At 50.3% G+C, this 19,645-nt stretch overlaps 1 protein-coding gene across 1 annotated transcript in view; it reads left to right on the forward strand.

The window, feature by feature from the left end:
• Positions 1 to 3,814: 3,814 nt before the first annotated feature.
• Spire2 (spire type actin nucleation factor 2) overlaps positions 3,815 to 19,645 on the forward strand; it is a 36,097-nt gene continuing 20,266 nt past the window's right edge. The window contains 2 exon segments of the mRNA XM_032887640.1: positions 3,815 to 4,157; positions 17,443 to 17,486. Coding sequence (XP_032743531.1) covers positions 3,902 to 4,157; positions 17,443 to 17,486 — 300 coding nt within the window. The 5' untranslated portion in view covers positions 3,815 to 3,901.

The following is a 19,645-nucleotide window of genomic DNA, read 5'->3' on the forward strand; positions in this document are numbered from 1 at the left end:
GCATAGAATGTGACAAAGAGCACATTCAGGGCTTTGAATCCAGGTAACACAAAGCCTGCTTGCTCACTGCAAACAGTATACGTGGAGTCTCCGGGGAGAGGCCGACCTGAATCTGAAGTGGACTTGGGTTTGGACGGCCAGGGGCCCCTCCACTCTATTTCTGGCAGGCGGATCGGTTCTGCCTGTGCCTAGGTGAAGGGATGAGACCTTTGCCTGAAACTGGTTATGTGCCATGTTCCCTCTAGCCTTGGTGCCAGGTACCTCACCTCTTCTACCAAGTCACAAGAGGCTCTAGAGCCCTGCAGCCCTGCGGTACATACCATGGCGAGGGGTTGGGGTGAGGGCTCTGAATGACAGCCACTGAGTAGCTGAGGATCCAGCCTTTCCTTAACCAGTTGATATACAGAAACCTAAAATCAGGACTCTCTACTGTCTGTGTCTTTACAGATGCTCACAGATTAACTTCTAGAGCTTTTCCATTTATGGCTGCAGAGTCACCAACCCACAGCCATTCTCCTGAGGATGATTTTCTTTTTTTTTTTTTAATTTATTTATCACATATGAATACACTGTAGCTGTGTTCAGACATAGCAGAAGAGGGCATCAGATCCCATTGCAGATGGTTGTGAGCCACCATGTGGTTGCTGGGAATTGAACTCAGGACCTCTGGAAGAGCGGTCAGTGCTCTTAACCACTGAGCCATCTCTCCAGCCCCAGAGGATGATTTTCAAAGCACCAACCACACAGTATGGATGACCAAAGGCATATATAACCCAGTTCCTTACTATCAAGTACCCGTAGCCCTCACCTACCCCCTCCACTTCTTGGTTTTTTTGTTTGTTTGTTTGTTTGTTTGTTTTTTGAGACAGGAGCTCACTGTTTAGCTCTGGCTGATTTGGAATTTACTGTGTAGACCAGGGCTGGCCTTAAACTCAGCGATCTGCCTGCCTCTTCCTTCAAAATCTTGGGATCAAAAGTGTGCACCACCATGACTTGCTGCTGCTCCTCCTTTCTTTTCTTTCTTTTTAAGATTTATTTATTAATTTTATGTATATGAGAACACTATCATTGTCTTCGGACACACCAGAAGAGGGCATTGGAGTCCCTTGCAGATGGTTGTGAGCCACCATGTGGTTGCTGGGAATTGAACTCAGGACCTCTGGAAGAGCAGTCAGTGCTCTTAACCTCTGAGCCATCTCCCAACCCCTTCGTCTTCTCTTTTTTAACAGCCAAAACCAAGATGCTTTGTTTATAAAATCCACACAGAAAGCTGAAGGTATGGAAGACATATTTCTTATTTGTTTGTTTATCTTTATATGAGTACACTGTCACTGTTTTCAGATACACCAGAAGAGGGCATCGGATCCCATTACAGATGGTTGTGAGCCACCATGTGGTTGCTGGGAATTGAACTCAGGACCTCTGGAAGAGCAGTCAGTGCTCTTAACCACTGAGCCATTTCTCCAGCCCCATATTTCTTCTTTATTTCAGTTTATTATTTGGTTTTTTGAAACAGGGTTTCTCTGTGTAGCCATGGCTCTCCTGGAACTTGCTCTGTGCGTCAGGCTGGCCGGGGACTCAGAGACCCCCTACCTGCCTCTACCTTTTCAGTGCTGAGACTAAAGGCGTGTACCATTGCGACCCAGCTAGAAATACTTCTCCAGTTGTGATTCAACCTCGAAACAGTCTGCAGACAAACCAAATGTTTTAGCCCAAGCACCACTTTTAACTGCAGGAGAGAGTCATCTTGGCCGACTTCAGTTACAAACAGGTAGAGTTCATTACTGCACCGAGAGCACCGATCAGCTCTAGTCGCAGGACCAAGGTCGGTTTAATTAATCTTTGAGTTGATCCTCTCTTTAATTCTGATGGCTGGCTGTAAGTCACTCCGGGCTCCCAGGTGGAAATCCTTCTTGCTACAATGGCGACAATCAAGAGGTTTGGGGCTAATGTCTCACCTGAGGTCCATTTCTGGGTTCCTCTGGCACTGTGGTTGATATTTAAGTAAATGAGAAGTGACCGCAATGCTGACTAACACTTCTGCTTCCTCATGCTGACTGTGGCTAGGAGGAATTCATCTTTAGATAAGAGGAGAAAGACAACAGAACCTAACGTGTACATTTCGTTCATTACCAACAGGGGCAGGGCTTGGTTCTGTTTTACAGTGTTTACCTAGTACATGAAGGCCCCAGGCTCATTCCCTAGCACCATAAAAACATGTATTCTTTTTTTTTTTTTTTTTTTTTTTGGTTTTTTTTTTTCGGAGCTGGGGACCGAACCCCGGGCCTTGCGCTTCCTAGGCAAGCGCTCTCCCCCTGAGCTAAATCCCCAACCCCAAAAAAACATGTATTCTTGAGTGTGAGTGTGTGTGTGTGTGTGTGTGTGTGTGTGTGTGAATTTAAATGCACTTTGAGTGTGCACGTGAACCCCATTGTTTTAAATATTACTGGATGATATCCCGGAAGTACTTAGGGATTCTCTGAACAAGTTCCAGGTGCAAAAGTCAGCAGCTGCTGGGGCCAGCACTTACTACAGAAGAACTCAAAGGCTTGTAGCCAATAAAGAAAATTCAAAGCTTTGAGAGAAAGAGAGCAGGCATGGAAGATATTTTGTTGCTGGGACACAATTCCTTAAGAAACAACAAAAGGGGACTGGAGAGATGGCTCAGTGGTTAAGAGCACTGACTGCTCTTCCAGAGGTCCTGAGTTCAATTCCCAGCAACCACATGGTGGCTCACAACCATCTGTAATGGGGTCTGATGCCCTCTTCTGGTGTGTCTGAAGATAGCTACAGTGTGCTCATATACATTAAATAAATCTTAAAAAAAAAAAAAAAAGATTAAGAATCCAGAGGAGATTGTCAGCCACCCCACACCAAGTCTCTCTCAAATGAGGTGAAACTCTCTTACACCTATGTTCCAGCCTTAGCTGTCCAGAACTTCAGGGAACTCCACAGTTGAGAGTTTCACTCCAACAGATCTGGTCAGATCCGGTCCTAGCCTTGTGTTTCCTAGGTGATTATTCTATCCCCGTAACCAAGCCTGAGACCAACTGCCTTGTTATTGATCTCCCAGCTGCATCTTTTTGCTCTGTTCTTCTCAACAGTGGTAAATATGGCTGAAATCGCTTTCAACAAAGCTTGTGTGCTGTGCTTAGCTTGCTACCACTTCTGTACCCTGTAGTAGCTGGCCTGGAATGAAGGCAACACACTCTGGAAATGAGGTGTTGTGTTAGCACGGTCACATTGTTTGTCACTAAGTCACTAAGGGGTTTAAAGCTCATCCTTCCGAACAGAGAAAGGACCATTTAGGAAGTACTCCATCCCTGAAGGCCTGTATCATCTTTTGCGCCAATCACATCATAGCGACCTCCTACGGTCCTTTGCTATCCAGGCCTTCCACAAAGGCCATCACAGGCACTGTCTGCTTTAAAGAGCCAGAGCCAAGGAGTGAGTGAACGTGTGTGTGTGTGTGTGTGTGTGTGTGTGTGTGTGTGTGTCTGTGTGTGTCTGTGTGTGTCTGTGTGTCTGTGTCTTCACGGTCCCCATCATGCTCAAACCCACCCCTCTTCAATCCACTTTCTTCCTCTCACGCCCCCAACCCTCCTGAGTCCTCTGCTCTTGTGCACCCTCCCTCTCCCGCTACCCCCTCTAGCTCTACCCCTCCCCCCGGCTCGCCCTTTCCCTACCGGTCTTCTCTCCCCACCCCACCCGGCCCCGCCTCTTCGACCGTCAGCCTCCTCCTCCTCCAGTAGCCCCCGCCCTCACCTGCAACTGCCCGCGAGGGGCGGGGCCGGAATGACAAAGCACACGGGCGGCGCGGGACCCGCCCCCTCGCTCGGCGGTGCGTCGCCCGGCTGTTATGGAGACCCGCCCCGCGCGCGGGCGGCGATGATGGGCGGCCATGGCCCGGGCGGGCGGCGGCGGCGCAGCAGCTCCCGAACGCGCGGGGGGCGCGGCGCGGCCCGAGCCGTGGGAGCTGTCCCTGGAGGAAGTGCTGAAGGTGTACGAGCAGCCCATCAACGAGGAGCAGGCCTGGGCGGTGTGCTTCCAGGGCTGCCGCGGGCTGCGGGGCGAGCCGGGCGGCGTGCGGCGCATCCGGGACACGGCAGACATCCTCCTGCGTAGGGACGGCTCGGTTGGCGCGCGGCTGGAGCCCGGTAAGGCGCCGCGGAGTGGGTGGGGGTGTGGCCGGCGCGGCGGGCGGGCGGGCGGACGGGCGGGCCCGCCGAGGGCACCCGGGTGCCAGGTGACGGGGCCTCGACCTTTCTCTCATCAGTGCTGATAGCTGTCTGCCGGACCGGGAAGGCCCCACCCTGCCCTCTGGATCAGGGACTCCTTGTCTTCTCTTTTGATCCAGGAGAACCCCAGAGTCTGTCTCTCTCTCTCTCTCTCTCTCTCTCTCTCTCTCTCTCTCTCTCTCTCTCTCTCTCTCTCTCTCTCTCTCTCTCTCTCTCTCTCTCTCTCTCTCTCTCTCTCTCTCTCTCTCTCTCTCTCTCTCTCTCTCTCACACACACACACACACACACACGGGGGGGTCTGGGATAACCCTACCAGCAGACCATCACTCCTGATGTGAAGCGGCCCGTTGGCAGCTCGCGCCCAGGGACGCTTTCCCCAGGGGAGAGGGACTTTGGTTAAAAGCCAGAGTATCTTTTACCTTAAAGTCCCCGAGCACAGCATTCCAGAAGCCTCTCGATAGCCGGTTCCCTTCAAGATGGGTTTGGGAGAGTCTGGAGTCCTCTGGCCTTGCTCTAGCAGGGCCCCTGGATGATTCCTTGCTATTCGCATGAAACTGGTACTCTCCGCTGGGGACACTGCAGACCTTAAGGTTACTTAGAGATGTGTATCTTTTCCTCGGGGTAGGGAGAGCAGAAGAACTGTGCCTTGTTCTGAGTCTGTACTGAATCGATACTAATTTCCTGAGTTTAATTGTTAAGTGCAAGTAGATTGTATAATCTGATTTAAAAAAAAAAAAACCAACCTTAAACATCAGTGAGAACCAACCGTTAAGCTTTTGAAAGATTATTGAAGTCTATTCAGAGTGGTGAGTTCAAGCTTCTATTTACCGTTCCCCCCTTGCCCCCCTGAGAATTGTAGTTCTAGTATACAGCATACAAGGATAGTACCCTAAAAGTTGATACCCTGTTGGGAGCACAAAGGCAGGCTGTGTGTTTGCTGAGTGAAGGCTGGCCTCTCTCCAACCCTGAGAGCTGTGGGCTTGCAGAAATTCTCTCAAGCAGGCATCTGCGGGGGACTAGGAATGACAAGTGAAGAGAAGCAGTGGACAACAGCTGCCTCTGTAACAGGGAGGGCGCATTGTGCACACACAGGAGCCACCGTCATTTCCCAGGCTCCTCAGCCTGTACTCGTGTCCTTCCTCCCTCCTCACCCCTGCCTGACACTTGCAAGTTGTTAAATTTTGCACAAAAGCACCCATATGTTTCACAGGGAAGTAATAAACACAACCCCCAGGTAGGCGGAGGTTTAACCTTGGCCAGTCCGCTCAGAAAGTAGCATGATTTGCATAAAGTGTCTGGCTCCCTCTTCCAAGGCTGGCCTGAAGGGACAGGTGGGCCACCATCAACTCTCACAGCCTGCAGACTCGTGAAGCTTCTGAGGCTCTGGCCTCCTCACAAGACTATTCCTGGGCTCACCCCATTGCTTGCCATACAGACTGTAACCCAGGATCTGGCTCTCAGCACTGCAGAGCAACTCAGCAATACAGGCAGCTTGGAAACTGAGGGTTAAGGTTGTAAGTGGCTTGCCACTGTCATGGTGGTGGGATGCACCATGAACAAACCAAGCAGAGCTCCCTGCTGGGTTTCACCTCAAAAAGGATACTCATAGCCTGGCTCTCCACCCACCCACCACCCAGAGTTGCATGCCTTACCGTCTTATTGTTCTCAGACTAGTAGCACTTCCTGCTAGGTCAAAGTTCAGAGAAAGCACTCTATGTTGACCTTTGGGGAGAGGAACCTGTCTGTGTCAGGCACCAAGGGGTCCAACTTCACTTTCTATCCTCTGTTATCTTTGGTGTCTGTCGTTAAACACACCCCACGAAGGCGAATGAGGGTCATGACTTGCTTTGGGGTTTGGTTGGTTGGTTTAGAACAGGATCTTGCTATGTTGTTTGGGTTGATATTGAACCCTTGAGGTCAAGGCCCCCGATGATGCTGGGACTACAGGGCTTGCTGGATCCTGAAGGAAAAAGTAAAATATATTTACCAGAGCGGTCTCTGAACTTCATAAAGCTGCTGAAACTTGGAGGTAGCCACCCCCTGAAAGTAGCTAGCCCAGCATTTTTCTGGACTTGAGGGACCAGTGAACTCCCTACAGGATTTTTGTAGTTTATTCCTGAAGTAGCTGTTTCTGACCTGCTGAGTAGAGTTTCTTAACCTTCTGTGTCGGATGTTCGATACCCTGGATGCTGTCACTCAGGTCAATCTCTGAGCCATGCAGGTCTGATCCTCCACCTGACTCTCTCACTAAGCCCGAAGACCACCGTTTCGGCTTGACTGGCAGCTGCGTGGTGTACCACACTATCTCCAGACCCCAGCACTAAAAGAAGCTGCTAACCTCAGCTTTCTTTTTAAAAAAGGTTTATTATTATATATACATAAGTACACAGACACACCAGAAGAGAGCATCGGATCTCATTTCAGACAGTTGTGAGCCACTATGTAGTTGCTGGGATTTGAACTCAGGACCTCTGGAAGAGCAGTCAGTGCTCTTAACCACTGAGCCATCTCTCCAGCCCTAACCTCAGCTTTTAAATGGGTACTGCTGATCCAAATTTAGTTCTTCATGCTTGTGCGGCAGGACTGTATCCACTGAACCCTCTCCCCAGCCTCCTGATTTTGTTTCTTTGACACAGCATCTCCTCATGTAGCTCAGACTGGAATTTGCTATGTAGCTTGGGTGGCTTTAAACCCCTCCCACCTTTGTGTCCTGAATGTTGAAATTTCAGACAGTCTCTTAATCTTAGATCGGAAGACTTCTTGATAGTCACTCCTAGGTGTGTGTGTGTGTGTGTGTGTGTGTGTGTGTGTGTGTGTGTGTGTGTGTGAGAGAGAGAGAGAGAGAGAGAGAGAGAGAGAGAGAGAGAGAGACAGAGAGAGAGGCTCTTGGGACTCAAGTCCCTTTTTTGCCTCAGCCTCTTAAGTGCTCAAATTGCCACTATACCTGACCTCTCTTTTCTTTTTTAAATTAATTATTATTTTTATTATTTTTAATTGTGTGTGTGTGTGTGTGTGTGTGTGTGTGTATGTATACATGTACACATACACGAATGCAGGAGGAGTCTGCAGAATTCAGAGGTATGAGATGCCCCCAGGAGGTTGTAAGCTACCTGATATGGGTGTTAGGAATTAGAGTTGGGTCTAAGGACAGTAGATGCTTTTTTTTTCCTTTTTTTTTTTTTGGTTTTTTTTTTTTGGAGCTGAGGACCGAACCCAGGGCCTTCCGCTTCCTAGGCAAGCGCTCTACCACTGAGCTAAATCCCCAACCCCCCCTTTTTTTTTTCCTTTTAAAGATTTATTCATTTATTATATATAAGTACACTGTAGCTGTCTTCAGACACACCAGAGGAGGGCATCAGAGCTCATTACAGATGGTTGTGAGCCACCATGTGGTTGCTGGGAATTGAACTCAGGACCTCTGGAAGAGCAGTCAGTGTTCTTAACCGCTGAGCCATCTCTCCAGTCCCAGTAGATGCTTTTAACCACTGATCCACTTCTCCAGTGTGGAGGATGAGTATGTTGAAGAAAGGGTGACTTATTTTAGTGTGTGTGTGTCTGTGTGTGTGTGTGTCTGTGTGTGTGTGTGTGTCTGTGTGTCTGTGTGTCTGTGTGTTTCAAGACAAGGTTTCTCTGTGTAGCCCTGACTGTCCTAGAACTCACTCTGTAGACCAGGCTGGCCTTGAACTCACAGAGATCCACCTGCCTCTGCCTCCCTAGTGCTGGAACAAAGGTGAGCGCCATCACCACCTGCTGTATTTTCGCTGTTATTGCTGGACCATGCTAAAGACTAGGCAGTTGCATGTCACAGAGAAGTGGTGGGATGGGTTAGAAGGAGGCCGAGTGTGCTCACTTGGGTGTATCCAGAAAGAGGCCAGCGCTCCTGGGTTCTCTCCCCACTCCTCAGTTGTGTTGCTTGTTACTGTAACTGCATGTGTAAATGGGTCAGGTGCTCCCTTGTCTGTCTCAGCCCAGTGCCCCTTCTTCTAGCTAAAGTATCTGGCTACTAAGAAATGTCACTGGACCTCTGGAGTTGGAATCCTTGGCCTTTATCAGGTACCAGGAGCTGCCTGTTCCGATGGCTTTTCTTTCTTCTTTAAAAGCTCAGCACTGCGTGTGGCCCTATCCAAGGACAGTGCTCTCCCAGTCCTTGTGAGGGGACCCAACACCGATTAGGAGGAGGGAATCTGTCCCTCCAGAGTCTCCTGGGGTCAGAATATTTGTAGTTGAAACAAGCTTGTTTGTTGAGCGAGGTCCTTCCCAGGCAGCGCCTGCTCATGTTTCTGGAGGCCTGGTCGCAGCTGTGTTGTCTGCCTCATGACTTCAAGGCACCCAGAGCTGTACATCCTGTGCCCTGTGAAGGTCACGCTGCTAAGCGATGGTGGACTAACGTTAGGCTTCTTCGGATGGGTGGTTGGAGCATGCTCAGAGACACCAGTGAGGGGAGTGCCCAACATTGTTAGGCTCACTCTCCCTGCCATGCCAGAGCGTCCTGTGGAGATCCCCACTCCGCCTACCACAGAGGAGAGGCAGCTGCCCAAAGTCAACAAGATGGGCACGACATGGCGCCTGCCTCAGAACTAATGTCTGTGTGTCTGTAGCCTTAGAGCTCACCACCAAAGGAGAGCCCTGGCCTGAGGTACAGCAGCAGGTGTCCGTGGGCCACACCCCTGTGTACCTTGGCCACACTGGGCCTGGGATACAGTATCCAGGGTCCATGCACAGGAACCCTTGGCACAAATGCAGGCTGTAGTCTAAGGAATGCGGTCCTGCAAAGGGCTCCCTGTGTACTTCTTGATGGCCAGTAGCCTCTCCCTGGGACCTCTGACTCAGAAAAGGAAAAATGGGGGTCTTTTGTGGGGTGAGTGGGGTCCTAGTGCTGTGGGGTTGTGGCAGGATGCCTGATGTGGGTGTGAGCTGGGCATGAGTGTGTGGACAACTCTTCTGACTTAGTTTCACCTCTGAATTAGGCCTTGCAGGAAGACACTTTTTTTAAAAAATATTTTTAAGATGTATTTATTTTATGTATATGAGTTCACTGTAACTGTCTTCAGACACACCAGGAGAGGGCATCGGATCCCATTACAGATGGTTGTGAGCCACCATGTGGTTGCTGGGATTTGAACTCAGGACCTCTAGAAGAGCAGCCAGTGCTCTTAACCGCTGAGCCATCTCTCCAGCCCAGGAAGACTTCAAGTGTATTTTCCCTCTGTGATACTTCCTGGCCCCACGGTTGGCAGCCCAGAAGACTTCAAGACATAGGAAGGCAGGATGCTGGTCCCTGGCCCACCTGCTTGTCTCTGTGTTCTGTAGAGCCCTTCTGGAAGGAGACAGCCTTGGGTCTTAGGCAGCCTGTGGGGGCCCCGGGTAACTCGCATGGTTCTGCCTGTAGTAGGGGTGCGGCCCCTGGCATGCTGCCATGTTCAAGGCCCTGGTTTCCACCACACTCATCTGTCACCACCCCACCTCACCCCTGCCCTGATGTGCACAGAGAATCATTTCATTGTCCAGCTCAGCACAGGTGTATTAATGGTGTGGGCACAGTGAGGGTCCTCTCCGCCCTTCATACTGGGAGTTCTGGCCCTAGAATGGAGACCATTTAAGCATCTCTGGCCATTCCTCAGAGGAAGTTGGCCTCTAGGTAAAACAGTGGTGAGGGGGATTGCCTTGCTGCCTGGAAATGCCACCGTGATGGTTAGGTAAACCAGCCCCAGGACCAAAGTACCCGGGAGAGGTGTTTAGCTCATGCTTTCTCAGTGTCCAGTGACTCCTACTTTATTCCAGGGCAGAGGGCTTGTGGTCCTTTCCCTGTGGAAGCAAGAGGAGAGTGTGGGCAGAACTTACAAGAGAATGTGTGAGGTTCCTATGACTTTGTAAATAGACTCTTAAACTGCTGGCTTAAAACAACAATAGTATATTCACTTCCAGCTTGAGAGGCTATAAATCCAGAATAATGTCTTCCCTGAGGCTGGCTATTTCCTTTACCACACATCACAGTCTATCCACAGGATAGAGCATGCCCGTGTGCAGGTGTCGGATCCCCTGGACCTAGAGTTACAGTCGTAAGTTATAAGCCTCTGTGTGGGTGCCGGGAGTTGAACTGGAAGAGCAGCCAGTGCTCTTAATGGCTGAGCCACCTCTCCAGCCCTGACTTGCAATGTTTTCATACATGAACATAGTGTATTCCCATCAAAATCTCTCATTCTCTGTGTTATTTTTAGTCCATTTCAAGGAAGTTGTTGACACCCCTCCCCACCACCCCCGCTAAGTACTTCAGTATAGATGTCATTTAGCATTTGCTCAGAGCCCACATGCAAGCTTGAGATGGAACCCAAGGCCTTGCACTTGCTGTGCACCACTGAACCGTAACCAGGCCCCTAGTTATTTCTTACAATAAAATAAAAACCTCGCCTGCAGCTGGGCATGAGGGCACGTTCTTAGGAGGTCGAGGCAGGAGGGTCAAGAGTTCAGGGTTCTCTTCAGCGACATAGTGAGTTCAAAGCCAGCCTGAGCTATATCAGATCTCAACGAAGTGAAATAGAAAACGGGAAATGAAATTAAAGTCCCATGTAATGAAACACATGAATGTCACGGGTCTATTGGTCTCTCAGCTCTGTGCCAACACTTCTGCCGTGGAGGCTGTGGAGGCCTTACCACATTGTTCACGTTTCCAGAACAGGTCACATTTGCATGGCCCAGAGATCTGTATCCTACACCTGCCCCGAGCTTAGTTCCAAACTGTACTTGTATCAACTGCCTTCTCGTTGGTTACTGGTGGGCATATTGTACCGGGCCTTGACTCCTACCACCATGTGTTCACTAGTTTTGTTTTTTTTTTTTTTTTAAGATTTATTTATTATATATGCATACACTATATGCTGTCTTCAGACACCAGAAGAGGGCATCGGATCCCATTACGGATGGTTGTGAGTTACCATGTGGTTGCTGGGAATTGAACTCAGGACCTCTGGAAGAGCAGTCAGTGCTCTTAACCACTGAGCCATCTCTGCAGCCCGTGTTGGCTAGTTTTCTGTCAGCTTGATATATGTCAGCTTGGGACAAGCTAATGTCATCTGAGAAGGAGAAACCTTGATTGAGAAATTCCTCCATTGCCGGGGGTGGTGGCATGCGCCTTTAATCCCAGCACTCAGGAGGCAGAGGCAGGTGGATCTCTGTGAGTTTGAGGCCAGCCTGGTCTACCCAGTGAGTTCTAGGACAGCCAGAGCTACATAGTGAGGCATTGTCCCCAACATCTCTCAAATAAAGAAGCTTGGAATGACAAATGACCAGAAGCTGAGCATGGAAGTTTAAGTAGAAAAAAAAAAATAAAGTTTGAGGCTGGAGCGATGGTTCATGGGCTGAGAGAAGTTGCTGCTCTCGCAGAGGACTGAGTTTGATTCCCAGCACCACCAAGCAGCAGGCTGCTGTAACCAGAGCCAAAGGGTCTGATGCCCTCTTCTGGCCTCTGTGGGCACTGCATGCATGTGGTGAGCTTACGTATACGCAGGCAAAGCACTCATAGACAGGAAATAAAACAATCGATCTTTAAATATATTTATTTTATGTGTGTGAGTGTAGACCCCATGGCAGGCATGGAAATCAGAGGGCAACTTTTAGGAGCCAGTTCTCTCCTTCCATAATATGGACCCCAGGGCTTGAACTCAGGTTGTTTGACTTGGTGGGAAGGACCCTTATCCACGGAGTCACCCCATCAACGTCCCACACCAAGGAATAGCATCTTTCTAACCTGTTTTCACACAGTTTCTCTCTCTCTCTCTCTCTCTCTCTCTCTCTCTCTCTCTCTCTCTCACACACACACACACACACACACACAGACACGTCATGACTATGAGCGTACCCGTGCCAGCCATAACACATGTGGATAGCTTCCAGATCTTTCCTTCCTCTGCCCTTCTGAGGCTGGCACTCAGGTCTTCAGAACGAGCACTGTTACCGGCTGAGCCATCTTGCTTAGTCTATGTCTGTCGACTCTGTGCACTGTCTTCCTGCTGGGACCAGTTGGGGCCTTGGTGATGTCCCCGGATGTGCTGTGCTGTCAGAGGTTGGCTATGGAGCTGTGTCGGGGCACAGAAGCCAGGCCTGCCCATTGCTCTGTCTTGGTTGTCAATTTATCATCCCCACTCCAGTCTCCGAGATTTGCCCATTGTTAGAGAATTATGAACGCTCAAGGTTCGGGGTGCAAGGCAGGTCTCAGCCTTGCGCGCTGCTGACGTGGGTCACCTCCAGATCTGCAACTGGTGGACGGGGTTCCTGCTGTTGCAAGGAACTCCCTGGGAGTGGTGTGTGGGCATCAGGCATGTGGGTGAGTGCTTAGAGAAGCCTGTCGTTCTCACTCAGGCCGGGATCAGCCACCGCCCAACTGTGGAGGAGCAGGGCAGACACACCTGTATCCCTTTGCCCCACAGAATTCGTTTGTCAAACAAACACGGGACTCTGACTGTGTGCCTTCCTGTGGGTGGTTCTCCTCTCAGCTTTCTCCAGTTTCCAAGGCTGATGCTTGACCTGGGTCACAACTCAGTTTTACAGTTCATTTCTTGACAGTGGAAGCCACCCACCCGTATGTGTGGCTTACTTACCGAGAGCCAGTCACTGGGTGTGTTTCCACCCAATCCTGACAAGCCCTTTGTGGTAAGTGATACCACTTCTGCGAGAGGAAACTGGTACTGCTCAGTCACATGACCTTTGACTCCAGTCTCTCAGCTGTAGGCTGTAGTCGGACCTAGGAGAAATGTAGGTGCTGCATTTTCTCTCTCCCAAATTTATTTATTTATAGGGTTTCTCTGTGTAGCCCTGGCTACCCTGGAACTCACCCTGTAGACCAGGCTGCTCAAGCTCAGAGAGATCCACCTGTCTCTGCCTCCTGGGTGCTGGGATTAAAGGCGTTTGCCACAATGTCCATCCCCAAATTTACTTCTTGAGTTTAGCAAATCCACGTATTTTAAAATTCAGATGGCCTCTGTTTAAATTTTATTTCACGTGTATGAGAATCTTCCCTGAATGTGTGTATGTGTACCGTGTGCGTGTCGGATGCTCATGGAAGTTAGAAAGGGCATTGACTCCTCCGGAACTGGAGACTGTTAGTGTTGTGGGCTGTCCTGTGAGGGCAGAGACATGTCCTGACAATGTCAGTTCTCTCTCAGAGCAGCCAGCACTCAAATTCAGAGAGTTTGGGGAAGACCTTGAAGGAGTCCTTGTGCCGATGCGCCTGGGTGCCCATCCTCCCTCCTCACAGGCTGCCAAGAATGTGAGGGTTTCCTGCACATATCAGGACTCGCTGTGCACTTCCTGCTAAGGTCAGCCATTGCTCTCTGTTCTGTCTTTTTCCCCTGAGTAGGGGCCTTGGATCAATTCAGCACACAAAAGACATCTTATTGGTTGTTTGAAACAGGGTCTTTCTTTCTGTGTTACTGAGGTTGACCTTAAACTGGAATCTTATTGCCTCAGCTTCCCAGATCCGGTTTCAAGTAAATTTTTTTCTCTTCTCTTCTCTCCTCTCCTCTTCTCTTCTCTTCTCTTCTCTTCCTCCCTCCCCCCTCTTTCTTTCTTTCTATTTTTTTTTCTTTTTTTGTTTCTCCGGGCAGGATTTCTCTGTGTACCCTTGGCTGTCCTGGAATCTACTCTATAGACCAGGCTGGCCCTGAACTCAAAAATTCACCTCTGCCTCTCAAGTGCTGGAATTAAAGCTGTGCACCACCTCCTCCTGGCTCAAGTAAATTTCTTAATCTGACCCCTTGCCAGGCCATCTTGTTCTTATGGTGTTACCTACTGTCCTGGGTGCAGGTGCCCTGTGTGTATATCAATCTTTAGAGGACTCTAAAGATTTTTTCTGTAGGATAGATGTAGCACTGAGTGATCTCGTAGGTGTCGTGATGCAGGCAGGGGTGTGCCTTCTAAAAGCCAGCGTGCTAAGTTAGAAGGTGAGAGAGCTGATAACTTTGAGAGACTTGGCAGGCCGCCTTCTGAGGGTTGTGGCAGTTCCCTTGTCTGCCGGGGACTGTGTCTGCCACTCCTTCATTGCTCTGTGCCTAAGAGGCAGGGCAGGAAGTCTTTTTGATCTTAAAAAGGCTCTGCTCCTTCCGTCCCTCATTCACTGTCCGAAATACTTCCAGGAGCCCAGGCATGGGCGGGGAGTGTGTAGCAAGAGGCCTCCCTAGCAGAGTCAGGGCTGGGGCGGGGTTGAACCAGATGGATGGTTAACCCTGACCCTGACCTTTACCCCACAAAGGAGTTAGTCAGCCACTGCACGACTGCATATCCATCTGGTATCCCCACCCTACGAAGCATCTCTTCGTCTGTGAGCTCACTCCTTCCTTGAGGTGATACCTTGAGTTAGGCAGGAAGGTGCCATTTCTGTTCCCTGGATGATGAAGTGATGTCATCCACTTGCCCCATAACCGTGGCCTGGTCAGAACCTGACAGCTGGCTCCCCGGAGGCAACGCCACCTCCCACTACTGGTGGCAGACACACCTTCCACTGGAGGGGGGCTGGGCAGTCCTCCAGCTGAAATCTTCCCTCTTACTTCCCTGACACACACTCATGTCCAGAAACACTCCCCAGCCCCTGGACTTCTCATTTGCTCTTCAACTACAGAATCTGGAGTGGCCATATCTTTCAGGGCGAGGATACCCTGCTTGGGTAAATTAGCGCCAGGCTGCGGCTGCATCTGACAGAAACGACGATGATGGAAACTGAGTGCCTGCCTCCAACTCCGTCCTGACCTAGCATTTCAGACATAACGGGAACTCGTTGGCCCAGCTCCATTATTTATTATCCCTATGGTTTCAAGTAAATTCCTCATTCTGCCTGAGCTCCAGTTTCCTCGTGTGTAGAGAAGAAATCTTGGCAGCTGGGTGTGACAGCACACGTAGGTCCCAGCCCTCAGCCCCATGCCGAGGACTAACATTTGTTAGTTTTGTGTTATCTCTGGGCCTGGCTGTGTGATCACTGTCACCCCAGGAACTCACAAGGCCATAGCTTGCTCATTAAAACCCAAGACCCCACAGAATAGTGGTTACCCCTGTAATCCCAGCACTTAAGAAGCCGAGGCAGGAGGATTGTAATGACTTTGAGCTAGACAATAATAGTCTGCCTCAAAACGGCCATAAGCAAACTCCTCAAATCTTTTGCAACTTGAAGCTTAATTAGATCTGTAAACAATTTTGGGACATCTTTTGTTAACATAGTGACTATTGTACTGGCTGGCTTTGTGTGTCAACTTGACAGAAGCTAGAACCACCAGAGAGGAAGGAGCCTCAGCTGAGGAAAGGCCGCCATGACACCCAGCTGTAAGGCATTCTCTAGCCTCTCAATTAGTGATCAGTGGGGGAGGGCCCAGCACATGGTGGGTGGTGCCGTCCCTGGGCTGGTGGTCCTGGGTTCTATAAGAGAGCAGGCTGAGCAAGCCAGGGGAAGCAAGCCAGTAAGTAACATCCCTCCATGGCCTCTGCACCAGCTCCTGCCTCCAGGTTCCTGCCCTGCTGGAGTTCCTGTCCTGACTTCTTTGCTGATAAAGGGTAGTGTGGACGTATGAGCTGAGTAAGCCCCTTTTCTCACCAACTTGTCTTTTGAGCATGGTGTTTTGTTGCAGGATTAGAAACCCTAACTGAGACAACGATTGACGCATTAAAAGCGTTCTACTCGTAGGCCAGGATGGCAGCGCCGTCGGTAGAGCTATCTGCACCAGCATCACAGGAGGTGCGGGCTCAGCCTCCAGCACATAAACTGATGCATTTGCACTGGAGGTGGAAGCAAGAGGGTCAGAAATTCAAGTTTCTCCTTAGCTACGTGCTGAGTTTCAAGTCCAGCCTGGGCTCCATGAGACATTGTCTTTTTACAAATTCCAGCCAGAAAGCTGCTCTGGGCTGAAGACTAGGACTGGCTGGGTGCTCAGAACCAACTAATGTCCACCAGCCTGCCCCGCCTTCCTGACCCCCAGCGTGACCTTTCCAGGAGGCTCCCTATTCTTGCTCAACGTTCGTTCATCTTTCTAGTGCCTGGATCCAGTCACAGCCACAAAGTTTTGCTAAGCATTCATTGTGGGTGGGGGACAGTCCCCGGGATGACAGATGACAAACCTCCAACAGCATGCTCTCTCAGTGCTCTCTCTCTCTCTCTCTCTCTCTCTCTCTCTCTCTCTCTCTCTCTCTCAGTGTGCTCTTTCTCTCAGTGCTGCGCTCTGTGTGTGTGTGTGTGTGTGTGCGCTCTCTCTCTCTCTCTCTCTCTCTCTCTCTCTCTCTCTCTCTCGCCTCACTGATTTGGGGGATGGGCTGTCCCCCATTATTTTAATGGGGCTCTCAGTCTCTTTGGCGGCCTTCCTGGCTCCTGTCGCAGTCTGAACGCATTTGTGGAGTCAGCAGGTTGTTTGTTGCTCTTCACTCTAGAGCTTCGGGAAGCTGCGGTTCACATCCTTACACGGTTCTACCTCTACACCCGGTCAAAGGAGGCCTGGGAATGGGACGGGGATGGCTGGAAGTGGGGTAGTTGAGGGGTTGCTGGCGGCCACATTCTAGGGTCTCTGGCCTTCCTCCTTGAGCCACCCTCACCTGCCAGCCGAGGCACCTGCTTGTCAACCCCTTCACCTGTTGCCTTCGGCTCCTCATCCGTGAAATGGGCGCCGAAGCCACCCACGGCCTGAGCTGTAGCTGAGCCCATGAGTAAGCCCTTGAAAATGCTGGCTCTCTTCTTGGCGTTCACACTGATGTGTTTGGTAAATAGAACGCAGAGTCCAGCTTCCGCCTGCCCTCCAACCCAGGGACTCCTCCTTTGAGAGGTGCCCAACCCCTGGGTCCCCCGTGAGATGAGGATTTATTTGCCTACGGACCCAGGGTTTCCTATCTCCTGTGTGTCCTGGCTCACAGGACCCCAGTGACAACTGAGCGGCCCCCATTCTTCAGCTTGCACCCAGCCCTGCTGACTCTCCGTCCCTGACTTCCTCCTCTGAGCTGTTGTATGGCCCACGGGAGGGAGACCTGCCTACGAGGCTCCACCTCCCTCATGCTCTGTAGCCTGAGCCCTGCCCACACTGGCTTAGGCTTGGGGGTGCCAAGTATCTGTGCTTTCTGGTGCTCCTTTGGGGGTGCCCTGTACAGCTTAGGGAACATGGAACAGAAGAAGGAGTGAGTAGCCATGTTTGTGGGGTCTCTGGGCTTCCGAGATAATCTCCGAGATAATTGTTTTCTCTTGCAGAGCCTTCGACCATGGTGGTCCCACCCGCCAACTCAGAAGCCCAGGTATTGAAAAGTCATTTTAAACTTCTTGCTATAATAAAATCTGGTCTGTTGTGCTAGATAGGTTTTGTCAACCTGACACAAGCTGTATCATCCGAGGGGATGGATCTCCGTTGAGGGTATGCCTCTATAAGATTGCCCTAAGGGGCTGGAGAGATGGCTCAGGGGTTAAGAGCACTGACTGCTCTTCCAGAGGTCCTGAGTTCAATTCCCAGCACCCACACGGTGGCTCACAACCGTCTGTAATGGGATCTGGTGCCCACTTCAGGCTGCAGGCATACATGCAGGCAGAACACTGTATACATAATAAATCTTAAAAGAAAAAAGTTTGGCCTGTAGGCAAGCTTGTGGGGCATTTTCTTGGTTCCTGATGGATGTCATTGTGGGAGTGCCACCCCCAGGCAGTGGCCCTCAGTGGTGTGAGAAAGCAGGCCGAGCAAGCCACGAGGAGCAAGTCCGCCGTAAGCAGCACCCATGGGCTCTGCTTCAGTCCCTTCCCTCGGTGGTAAGGGTTTACACCCTGAGAGTTGTAAGCTGAAGGAAGTGTCTTCTTCAATTGCTTCAGTTGTAGTGTTTTATCGCCATGATAGGAAACTAATCGAGATGCCTGTATGGTAGAATATCAATATGAAGTGTACAGAGTTACTCTGTCCTTTGGTTGAGCCTCGTGAGCTCAGAACACGACATACTGGTTCCTTCCCCTGTTTGGGAGTGGGATCATGAAGGGAGTCCGTCTGCTGACCACACTCTCTGGGCCGCTGGAAAACAATGTGGTCTGCTGACAGGCTTCTCTGCAAGGAGCTCCTGGCACTCGGAAACCAGCCAATGACCAATGGCCAAACCTTGCATTTCCACGCATTGTCTTGAGGTGGTGGTCTGATGTTTATTTCTGTTGTTGTATTATATGGTTTTGTGTAACCCACACAGGCCCCAGCTTTACATGTAGCCATGACTGGCTGAGACTTTGAAATCCTGATGCTCCTGCCTCAGTTTCCCAAGTTGTGCACCACCCTGCTTGGCTTTCCACTGCCTTTTTGCTCTGTTTCAGTTCTGGTTCTTTTTTTTTCTTCAGTGAGTGATATTTATCTGTTGTGATATTCCCTCTGTTTCTTCTAATTGTTTCTCAAGAGTGGAAGCCACTTATGTCCTAGGATGAGAGGGGACCTTTGGGGACCAGAAAAGAGCAGTGCGCGAGTGCAGAGTTAGAAGGCGGGGTCCCAGTACACATGGCCTGCTCCGATGTCTTATTCCTTTGAAATGTGGCCTTCAAAGTGTAATTTATAAAGTAATTTATAAGGCCATAGGCAGTGGTACAGACCTGAGATTCCAGCTTCTTGGGAGACTGAAGCTTTGAGGGAAAATACTGAAGGGAGGTGAAGGGAGGAAGGAAGGGAGGTGGGGAAGGAGGAAGGGAGGAACCTTTGCATTTATGTATTTAGCGTGGTAGCATTTCAAGGGCGAGGGAAGCATAGATCAAGGGGATTCCGTGTGTTACATAAAGACAGCAACAAAGCCAGCTCAGAACCTGAATGCCTCCTCCTCCCCCTTCTCCCCACTTCTCTCCCTCCTCTTCTTCCTCCTCTTCCTTCTCCTCTTCCTCCTTCCCCTCCTCTTCTCCTTCCTCCTCCCCTTCCTCCTACTCTTCCTCCCCTCCTCTTCTCCTTCCTCCTCCTCCCCTTCCTCTTCCTCCTCCTCCTTCCCCTCTTCTTCTCCTCCTTCCTCCTCCTCCCCTCCCTTCTCCTCTTCCTCTTCCTTCTCCTCTTCTTCTTCTCTAACCTATACCTTTCCTCAAGAAGAAAAATATACTTCCTTATATTTAATTAATTTGTTTGTCTACTTGGTTTTTCTGAGGCAGGGTCTCTCTACCTAGCTCTGGCTGTCCTGAAACTCACTCTGTAGACCAGCTTGGCCTCAAACTCACAGAGATCCTCCTGTATCTGCCTCCCAAGTGCTGGGATTGAAGGCAAATACCCATGTACCCGTCTGGCACTGCATCTCACCAGCACACATAGTTCTCAATGCCAGCGACAAGAGGCAAGACACCCGCGACCTTGACATGTCACACTGAGCACACTGCCAAGCGTTGCTTATGAACTCTGTGAAAATGGTGCTTTTATATATCGTTAGCCGGAAGTTGGGAAGGAACAGCTGTGCTTCTAAGA

This window comes from Rattus rattus, chromosome 17 (assembly GCF_011064425.1).
Source record: "Rattus rattus isolate New Zealand chromosome 17, Rrattus_CSIRO_v1, whole genome shotgun sequence".
NCBI lineage: Eukaryota > Metazoa > Chordata > Mammalia > Rodentia > Muridae > Rattus > Rattus rattus.